The sequence below is a fragment of the Stomoxys calcitrans genome, chromosome 2 (genome assembly GCF_963082655.1).
Source record: "Stomoxys calcitrans chromosome 2, idStoCalc2.1, whole genome shotgun sequence".
Classification (NCBI taxonomy): domain Eukaryota; kingdom Metazoa; phylum Arthropoda; class Insecta; order Diptera; family Muscidae; genus Stomoxys; species Stomoxys calcitrans.
The window spans coordinates 100046125-100057268 of NC_081553.1; the positions used below are offsets into that span (position 1 = coordinate 100046125).

General features: G+C 40.3%; 1 protein-coding gene across 1 annotated transcript; it reads left to right on the forward strand.

Annotated features, from left to right (window-relative positions):
• Window positions 1-6120: 6120 nt before the first annotated feature.
• LOC106093838 (4-hydroxybenzoate polyprenyltransferase, mitochondrial) lies at window positions 6121-11144 on the forward strand. The gene is made up of 3 exons (XM_013261002.2): window positions 6121-6345; window positions 6402-7401; window positions 10706-11144. The coding sequence occupies exons 2-3, from the start codon at window positions 6427-6429 to the stop codon at window positions 10922-10924; spliced, it is 1194 nt and encodes a 397-aa protein (XP_013116456.2). The 5' UTR covers window positions 6121-6345; window positions 6402-6426; the 3' UTR covers window positions 10925-11144.

Consider the following 11144-nt stretch of genomic DNA (forward strand, 5'->3'; position numbering starts at 1 on the left):
CCTTATAGACGTTCAAGATCCAGGAACTCTGCGACTAAGATGGGGTGCGTCCAGAGGGATCTGGGCCAGAGTCGAGTAGGTCTGGCAGGGCAGTTAAACAGGTGACGTGTATCGTGTGGTCCCTGCTCACAATCGGGGCATACATCTTGCACGTCGGCATCAATACTTACTCTGTAGGAGTTGAGACGGCTGCATCTGCAGAAAAGTAATTGAGCCAGAACTACTCTCGTTTGTCAGGGAGGTCAATTTCTTCAGGTGCAATGGGAGGCGATCGTTCTCCAAGAACTCCATTCACCCGGTAGCTATTTACCGCATCTGCTACCGTGTCAGCATTAATGTTCTCTATATCCGCTCGATATGCCGCTTAATCTAGAGATTCTCTCTTGTAGCGCTGAACCTCACGCTCTAGATCATGTAGATCTGCCATGAGGCTTCTGGGCGGTGGGTATCCACAAGACGATGATTTGGATGGTCTCTGCGATAAGAGCCCAAAAGGTATTGCTTAGACATGAGAACTTTCATCTGATGAATAATAGTAGCTATGTCTTAATGGGGTTAAGATTTCGTTCGGCGTCATAAGCGGACATGCTAACCTCTGCACAGAGGGCTTGAACTTAACCCAGGTGTTATCTGAACGAAGTCTATAATAGTAAACATAGATGACATTTCGCTCTATTATCAAGGCGTCATTTATGTAAGCAACAACTTTCACTGGAAACCGCATTGGTAACCAAGAGCCACAGTGGGGAATATTTAACATCTTCCAGCGAGGTTCCTTTAGTTACTACATGGTACCAGCACTATGGAGTTTGTGCAATTCCCGTTGGCGGTTGCCCATCTTGATGGCTTTCTATGCGCAACCTAGATGTGGTTTATTTGGTATGGAGTATATAGACGCCAAAGTTAATATGTGACCCTTCACATGAAAATTTCACAAAAAAATTTTGTCGAATTTTGATTTTCATAGAAAACTTGGCGGAAATATGAGTCCCATAGTAAATTTGCCTGAAACATTTATGTTTTAATTTTCAAAATCCAGTTCACTTTTGCTAATGATTAAAAAATGAGGCTTTGAAACAAAATGGGCCTGAATAATATTTTGTTAGCTAACGTTTGCGGTGATGGCATACTTTCTAATACCCCAAGGCGAGGAAAATGTTTCAAGAACTTTGCAGGGAGGGTAATTAAAAGTAACAGCATTGAATCTGTTACAGTTTTGAAGTGACACAAAAAGACTAAACAAACATTGTACCGCAACCTCGTTTGGCATGCTGCATTTAATCATTAGGCCTTGGGCAATTTAGGCAGACGTCTCAGATTAAAGAGATGGGAAATCAATTCAATGATTCCCTAACTGAAAATGACATGTCCAATTCATCCCCTTTTTAAAAAAAAAAGAAACAATAACATAATTAGTACAAAAACACATGGTTACATCCAAAACAAAGCTAAGGGGTAAAAATGCTTCTATTACATCTATGATTAACTGTTGACAAACTCAGAAGTTCACATTTTCTATAAAAATTGTACACTGACGATCCGGGCTACGTGCCAACTAAACTAGCGGGATGCTTGGGGGCAAGCAATCTTATGCTCCATCCGTCAGCTACAGTATGCCCAAGACTAGCATATAATACATTGTGGTAAAGGTGCGATTGGCTTGGATCTGATCAGGCGCAGCATTAGATTTAGCCAAGAAGGAAGATATTCCTTCTCGACCAATGGCACACACTTGGATACCAAGAATTCCCTCAAATTCTGAATCCATGCTTGGGAGGCTAAGTGACGCAATCTTTCAACCATTGACTGAAAAATTGGTAGATTGGATGAGACTAATGGCGACCGGAGACATGTAGTCGAGCTAAACTCCGGCTGTGTCGCTAACCTTAACAAGTCTGAAGGAGTTGTATCCAAAGGATTTAACAAGTTGAGACTTAAGGTATATAGAAGAGGTGGGGTCTTGAGAATGGCCGGTGACTGAAAATCTCTCTGCCACGATCAAAACAGCATGGGAGGAGGCCGAGACTGGACCGGAGAAGCCCTACGTGGGTGTGTCATCCGCTTGGATTGGGCTGAAGGTGTGTGACATCAGGGATGGCCGGAACTCAAAAGGTAATTCGACAGCAGCAGCTTGTGAAGCATGTATGGAGGAATCGACCACACCGCAAGTGTCCAGTGTTCTGAGGAAGAGTGATTCCACTGCTTTCTCGAATGCCCCTAGATGCGTAAGGAAACTCATAATGACAACTTCAAACGAATCTTATGGGGATGAACTCCTGGCGGACTCAGAAGACGAGGCTACCGCAACAGTGGTGGAAATTCTAAATGTTGACTATGGTCCGGTTACTGCAGATAAATCTCCACCATTCAAAGAATTCCTCGATTTAAACTACTCAAGGATACGAGGAACGAGAGACACAGAAGGAAACTCATAATGACAACTTCAAACGAATCTTATGGGGATGAACTCCTGACAGACTCAGAAGACGAGGCTAACGCAACAGTAGTGGAAATTCTAAATGCTGACTATGGTCCGGTAACTGCAGATAAATATCCACCATTCAAAGAATTCCTCGATTTAAACTACTCAAGGGTACGAGGAACGAGAGACACAGAATCTGTTCTTGCAAAGAGCCTTCTAAAAGGTTTTCTTCCTCTTCTTCCGTCGCTAAGATGAAGACTCGGTATTACTGGCTGGCTTCTCTATTATGAAGGTTGCTGGTTGAAGCCGCTTCTGCAGGGAAAAAGAGCCTCATTATAGGAAATTATGATAATGCACGTCACCAGATATAGGGAAGTTCAGATATCAACGAAAAGCTTAAGTTGCTTATCGAATATATTATAAGTTGCAATCTGGCGAATGGAAATAAACCGACCTATATTACCAGGAACAAGCAGGAGGTACTAGATGTTACCTTTGTACGAGTATCGAAGGATATAAACGGAAGGATATGCTGGATAGTGCTGAATGACCACAGCTTCCCTGATCATCTTTGTTTTAGTTTCAGACTTGACAAAAATAATGCAGAATTGGTCTCTCAGCGAAACAAAAGAAAGGCGGATTGGTATAAATTTAGGCACACATTCTGCATGACTATCGCTTCTAGACCAGAAAAGGACGTTTAAACTGCGGAGGACATAAACATAATGGTCAAACAGATTACAAAGACCTTGAATGACTCGCTTGTATCAGCATGCCCAAGAACCAAGCCAAGGGGCAAACAGCGACCGCCATGGTGAACCTCACAACTGGTTGGTCTAACGAGGGGCTGCAGAAAACTTTTAAACAGGGCAAAAACCACTAGGACGCCACACGATTGGGACGTCTACAAGGCTGATCTACGAAAATACAATGACGAGCTGAGAAAGGCTCAGAACAAATCCTAGGTGGAATTCTGCAGCTCGGTAGAGGATACATCTGAGGACTCTAGGCTAACAAAGATCCTATCCTCGAGACCAATTACAGTGGGATATATTCAGTAGTAAGAGAATGTATAGACAATGTCTAGTAAGGAAACACTAGAGCTAGGCGTTGATACACATTTCCCGGGAAACTTTCCAACGGACAACGTGACGCCATAAGAGGTTGTCACTGGTATGCATTTGTCTGAGGTAATTTGGGAAATATTGTCTAAGTCAAAAATCCTTTGGGCGATAAAAAGTTTCGTCTTATTTAAGTCGTCAGGCCCTGATGATGTATCACCGGTTGAATTAAAAGCTGTGCCTGACACACTGGCTCCTTGGCTTAGGGAAATATACTCTGCTTGTATCGGTCTGTCGTATATACCTGTGCGATGGAGGGACACAAAGGTAATTTTCATTCCAAAAGTAGGAAAACCTAAACACTCGAAGGCGAAATATTTTCGTCCTATTAGTCTTTTATCCTTTATGCTGAGGACTCTAGAGAGGTTGAAAAAAACGTATCTTAGGGCAAAGATCCCTGCCGATCGCCTGTCTCGGCAACATTATGCACATAGTAAAGGCAAATCCACTGAAACAGCCCTTCACGACGTAGTCGGCTACATAGAGGATTATCTCCCCGTCAAGGAATATACAATGGTTGCATTCCTTGACATTGAAGGTGCTTTCAATAATGTAAAACCGACGTCAATCATGAAGAAGCTGGAGTTTATTTTCTGCAGGAGATGCAAGTTACCAAAAGTGGCACCTGTGTCCTTGGTAGAAGAGAATGTTCCTTTTACTGATAGCGCAAAATACCTGGGTGTTTTGCTGGACAGGAAATTGAACTTCATATCAAACATTTTGGAATGGGCAAGAAAGGCAACTCGTACCCTATACACCTGCAAGAGAGCCATTGGCAAAAGTTGGATGTTTAAACCACGAGTCATGCACTGGGTATACACTGCAATTGTCATACCTATAATGATATAGAGTTGCTGTTTTTGCATCAGTTTGTTGAGTTCTATCTTTCGTCTGCATGATTCTGTTGAGTACCCAAATCCAGGAACTCTGCGACTAAGATGGGTTGCGTTCAGAGGAATCTGGATCTGAGTCGAGTGGGTCTGGCTGGGCAGTTAAGCAGCAGTGACGTGTGTCGTGTGGTCCCTGGTCACAATCGAGACATATATGTTGCACGTCTGCATCAATGCTCGCTCTGTAGGAATTGAGACAGCTGCTTCTGCCGCATCGTAATTGAGCCAGAACTACTCTGGTTTGCCGGAGGAGGTCAATTTCTTCAGGTGCCACTGGAGACGGTCGTCCAAGGTCCAATTGGTCCAAGGACTACATTCACCCGGTAGCTATTTACCGCATTTGTTACCGTGTCTGCTTGAATGTTGTCTTGATCCGCATGATACGCCGCTCTTTTGAAGCGCTGAATCTCACGCTCAAGATCATGTAGATCTACCTTAAGGGTTCTGGGCGGTGGATATCTATCCACAAGATAATGATTTGGATGGTCTCGGCGATAACGGACCAAAAAGTATTGCCTAGAAAGCATGTAATTATGTCTTCGCACTGGTAGGATCCTGCCTCCTGATGGAGGTGGTCCACATGAGAGCTAAGAGACAGCCCGTCGCAGTTCGAGGGCGGCATTCTGACAAATCTGAATATAATTCCACAGCGTTTTACAGAGCTGACGAGACCACACGGTGCTGCATAACTTTCCACAGACCGGAGGTTAAACAGTGCCGGAGATATCACCCCAAAACATGGACCGATATGGCCCATTTACATTCCATACCGACCTACACTAAGTATTTGTGCAAAATTTCAAGCCGCTACCTTTACTCCTTCTAAAGTTAGCGTGCTTTCGACAGACAGACGGACGAACATATCTACATATATCGACTTAAAATGTCATGACGATCAAGAATATATATACTTTATGGAGTCCTAGATGAATATTTCGAGGAGTTACAAGCAGAATGGCGAAATTAGTATACCCCCATCCTATGGTGGAGGGAATAAAAATGAGCTAAAATTAAAGTTAAAGCATGTTTTGTAATAATAATTTTATGTTTAAAAGCAAACAAATGGTCACAGTCGATTGAAAAAAATGAGCAATTTCATTACTCATTTACAGTAGACTCAAAATTCCTCTTCTCTTAATTTTCTTCGTTTGCACCTAGCGAGTTTAGAAAGAGTCGGAAAACACATCTATTCATTATTCAGGATTCACTATTGATGAATCCTGCTCATTATTGAACATCTGTGGATCAGCCATGCAATGGATAGGACTTAAAAAGAAGTGGTACTGAGTTCTATAAGCTAAATATTAGCGACATGTCGCTACACCAATAAGAATTTCGCTTCAATTATCCGTCAGATTTCATAATAATTTAATCGGCATTTTCGCTGCGAATGAAGTCAATATTAGACTTTAAAGATAAATCGTTATATCTCTACGACCCTTATGAACTAATTCTAACAGTTTAAAGGGGCTTTATAATTTGTACAACAAATCGTACAATAATCTATGTTTTGCTAGTTGGCAACGCATCATTCATACTTTTAGTCATTCTCTTATCTCCTCATTTTCGTAAATAAACCTTTAGTTTCACGTTTAGAATCGGTGAATGTAGGTGTTTTATCGCAATAGAATTTAGGTTTATCTTATATAATTAATTTTATAATTAAAAAAACACTTTGAGTAAAAAGAGCTAGCGTTATGTGATTATCAAAGAGTATAAGACTATATACTCTGCCACTGAAAATAGATGTACAATATTTGTGCAATATAAAAGCATGGTATATTAACCAAAACACAATTAATATCAAAACATATGGTCAAACAAGTTCTTGATAAATAGAACACTACAAGAGGAAAGAAACTTGTTAGCAAATTAGTTACATTATTCGATACTTGCCATTTGATAAACTAAGGTAAGGATAGTATCACTGTTTCAAAGTTGATATTTACTTGATATTTATATAAATAGAACCTGTAAGACTACCGCTCTCGCAATGTTGAGTATACGAAGGATGTTATTTACCACAAAAATGCCCAGCTGCCTCAATACAAATATTCATTATATTCGTAATGCGAAAAATGTTTCCTTTCATGGCCGAACAACTGGAAACTATTTAAGCTTCAATCCCAGATGTTTACACAAATCTAGTCTGGTTAATCAAAATCGTGAAGAACATTTGCCCCCCAAAAAACCACCAAAGAAATTGACCACACAATTTACACAGGCAATATCTCCATATGTTCGTCTTATGCGCATGGATCGCCCCATTGGTACCTATCTACTATTTTGGCCTTGTGGTTGGAGTATAGCGTTGAGTGCCAATGCTGGTTGTTGGCCTGACTTTCATATGCTGGCATTATTCGCCACCGGTGCTCTTATAATGCGTGGGGCTGGCTGCACCATCAATGATATGTGGGATCGTGATATAGACAAAAAAGTGGAAAGAACCCGCAGCAGGCCATTGGCGAGTGGTGAAATTTCTCAACTAGATGCCATTGTCTTTCTATCGGCTCAACTAAGTTTGGGCCTACTCGTTTTAGTGCAATTAAATTTGGAATCCATAATGTTGGGTGCATGTTCCTTGGGCCTGGTGGTAACGTATCCCCTAATGAAACGTATTACCTATTGGCCCCAAATGGTTTTGGGTATGGCTTTTAATTGGGGAGCTCTATTGGGGTGGTGTGCCACCAAAGGTGCTGTTGATTGGTCTGCCTGTTTACCCCTTTACCTCTCGGGCATATGCTGGACCATAGTGTATGATACTATATATGCACATCAGGACAAAAAAGATGATGTACAAATTGGTGTAAAATCAACAGCTTTAAGATTTGGTGAAAATACAAAAGTATGGCTGTCAGGATTTACAGCGGCCATGTTAGCAGGTCTAACAGCGGCAGGTGTGGCATGTGATCAGACACTACCTTACTATGCTTCAGTGGGCATAGTTGGCGGTCATCTAATACAACAGGTAGGTGAATGATATTGGAAAATGTTTGGTTCCAGATTCCAGCAGTATAATGGTAGCTCTAAGACTTTTGTCCATTGAGTTTTTACACATAAAACGCGTAAGGAGATAATTTTGATAATGCATAAGCATTACAGTTTCTTAAAAATAGGTTACCAGAGTTTGACCTTGAATTTTTATGAATAACACAATATTCTATGCCGATTGTTGATTAGGATGATCTGCAATTTACGATGCAATGTTAATCGCAAGTAATGAATTTAACTTTTTTGCTGATATGTATAGGTTATGAGTTCGCATCCTAATATTGCTTGTCATTGACCCACATCAAAATTTTACTGTTTTAGCCTTAAATATTCACATCTGGAAATAGAATCTGTTTAGTAGTAACCTTTCTTGCAGAAGAACAAAATTCTGTAATGTATATTAGACTTGCTAATATTTTAACCAATTTATTGCTTATACTAATACATACTACATGAGAATATGCAAATTTTTAATCATATCTACCAGTATGTATGATTGTTAACTTGTATATTTATCGTCAGTAGCCTCATTTTATGGAAACTGGAATCTATGAATCTAACAAATATTTGAGCATTTTATGAAGTAGAGCCAGCGCAAATGCAGCATAGCATGACAAACCAGTTTTTGTTATTGGAATATAAACCTTTGGTTGTTAAAATACTAAATCAAATCATAATATCAAAACGTGAAGTTTCTCACGTGTACCCTGAAAAAAAATCGATAAAAATTTTTCAATTTAAAATTTAATTGAAAATAGAATCGTTTTCAATTAAAAAAATTAATTGATTCTGTCATATTGAATATGAGTTTTTTCAACTACAGTCGTGATTAAAAAAAATTGATTTAATTAATTTTTGAATTGAATCTGAAAGAATTTTCAATCACAATCGTGATTTATTTTCAATTAAAAAATTAATAGAATTAATAATTTTTTGAATTGTACCGAAAAAATTTTGAATTAGAAATTAGTGTTAGACCCTATACCCCATTCTTTTATAATATCTGCAACATGGCCTTCAATTGATTTTGTTTAGGGCCATATTTCCTATTGTTTCAAACGATATAACTGGAAGGAGATTTCAAAGGTCTATGCGTCCCACATTTTGATTTATAGTGAAGGAATCATTAAGGAGCTTCAAACCATTTAAGTCATCCGGACCTGATGAAATATTTCAGGCGTTACTACAGGAGGAGGCAGACTATCTCGCGCTCCACCTGGCCAATATTTTCACAGCGTGCCTGGGACTTGCATATACTCTGAAAGCCTGGCAGGAGGCAAGGGGGGTATTTATACCCAAGCCCGGCAAGACAAGTTATGCGACACAAAATGCCTTTCTACTCAAAACCATGGAACGTATTGTGGATGCCAGGACTTCCAGCGAACTGCTCAAATACAAACAGCATGCCTATGTCAAGGGAAAGTCGGTGGAGACTGCCCTGCATTAGATTGTGCATAAAATAGTCAACCCCAGCACCGGGACAGGTGGAACAGGTGGATAAATTATATGTACCATGGTATAAATATAAGGGAGAAAGTGGCACAAGGCACGCCACAGGGGGGCATTTTATCGACACTTCTATGGGTGACCACCATAAATGACCTATTACCGATGCTGACTGAGTAGGGTAGCAGACGACGCAGACTATGTTATAATACTACTAAGGGGTAAGGATTCGAACTAGCTATGCAGAAGGTCGCCGAAAGGGTCTTGCTTATGATGGGCGATGAGGACCACGCCCACTAGGGCAATGGAGACTATTCTATGTATCCGACTCATTGACATACAGATTAAATGTAAGGCAGCCACTGCGGTAGGAGAATGAATTGAGGATTAGAGCAGCTCATACCATCGCGGTATAATCGAGGCGACGTTAGGAAACCTGGAAGGAAGGTCAATAGAGTACTGCCAAGATAGAGCTATACAACATATATATACCGTCGGTTGGTAGTTGTGACCCAGTTAATGGACAAGCTCGACATAAGTGGGCTACCGTCTGGCCATAATCGTCATGACCGTTTGTTTCTAGGAGCCTTAAATGCGCATCACATTTCATGGCATTATTCCCTAGGTAACGACCACCGGAGCATAAGCAGTTGGATCCGACTACCTCCCCATAACAACATCAACCTCCCCAACATCAACCGACTCCGACTTCATAAACTCTTAGCGCCGGACGTTGGGTCGACTTTAGAGAATACACCAACAGCCGCTTCAGTGAACTGACACCCCCTTCAAATTCCGAAACATCAGTAACACAGCAACCGCTCGCTTGATACCAGTCGGTCGAATACACCAAGTGCTGCCCAATTTCTAGATCAGATCCCGCACCCCAACTTAGTCGCTTAATTTCAATATCTGGATATTTAACTTAACCCAGAAGTCTAATGACAGAACAAAAAGCAATGCTGCAGAAAGCCCCTCAAAATGTTGTATGCCAGGGGAAAAAACTTATGCAGTGGGCGTAGTGCGGTTAAAATCATCAAATAGTATATGAGTTTTTCTAGGCAGATTGTTCTTAAACAAGCTGGCCTATCCTCGTTCTATTCCCACTGGTCTTACATAGCTCAGCTGGCCTGATAACTAATTATTCATTAGACAGGTTATGGCTAATTTGGTCTCACTCTCTGTAATTGTTGTCGTATGTTGTTGTATTGTGTTCTATCTTTCGTATGCTTGATTCTGTTGAGTGTCCGGATTCCGGAACTCTGCGACTAAGATGGGGTGCGTCCATAGAGATCTGGGTTTTGGCTGGGCAGTTAAACAGATGACGTGTGGGACATACATCTTGTACGTTGGCAATTTTTGCTCTGTAGGAATTAAGGCGACTGCATCTGCCGGATCGAAATTGAGCCAGAACTACTCTAGTTTGCCGGGGGAGCTCAATTTCTTCAGATGCAATGAGAGGCAGCCGTTCTATAAGGACCACATTCAATCGGTTGCTATTCACCCCATCTGCTATCGTGTTTACATGAATGTTGTCTTATGTCATATAGCTATTTGTTTTACCCTCTAGTCTCACACAACTTAGCTGGCCTTTCCACCAATTATTCTTTTGATATGTTACTGGTTGTTTGGCCTCCTCTGTTTCTGTTTATTGTCATATGGCTATTTGTTTTTCCCTCTGATCTTACATAGCTCAGCTAGCCTTCTAACTAATTATTCTCTAGAGAGGTTACAGCTTATTTGGCCTCATTCACTGTCGTCTGTCATATGTCATAGGGCTATTTGTTTGTATCATTAAAATTTAATAATTACAATTTTTATATTTTTCTTTGCAGATCTACTCCCTGAACATTGATAACGCTTCGGATTGTGCTAAGAAATTCTTTTCCAATAGTCAAGTGGGCCTAATACTCTTCCTGGGTATTGTCCTGGGCACTCTGCTAAAATCTGAGGAAAAACCCAAAGAGTCGAAAACTAGTATTTCTGCCAGCAGTAGTAGTACCACATCGCCTATTAAAGGTTTTGTCTCCCCACCCTCATTACAATCCACATAGTGTAGGTTTAGGGATTAGAATTAAGTTATTCATAGGACTACCTTTTTTTATTTTTCACCAAAGCATATAAAACAAAGTTTGCAACATTTTTATTTTTTAGATTTTTTTCTCTTCTAACCACATGAATTATTTGTATTAGTTTTTGTTTATTTGCGTTTAAAATATTCAATTAAAATTGAAATAAATGATGCGAAAATGGTATATTTATTATAACAATATA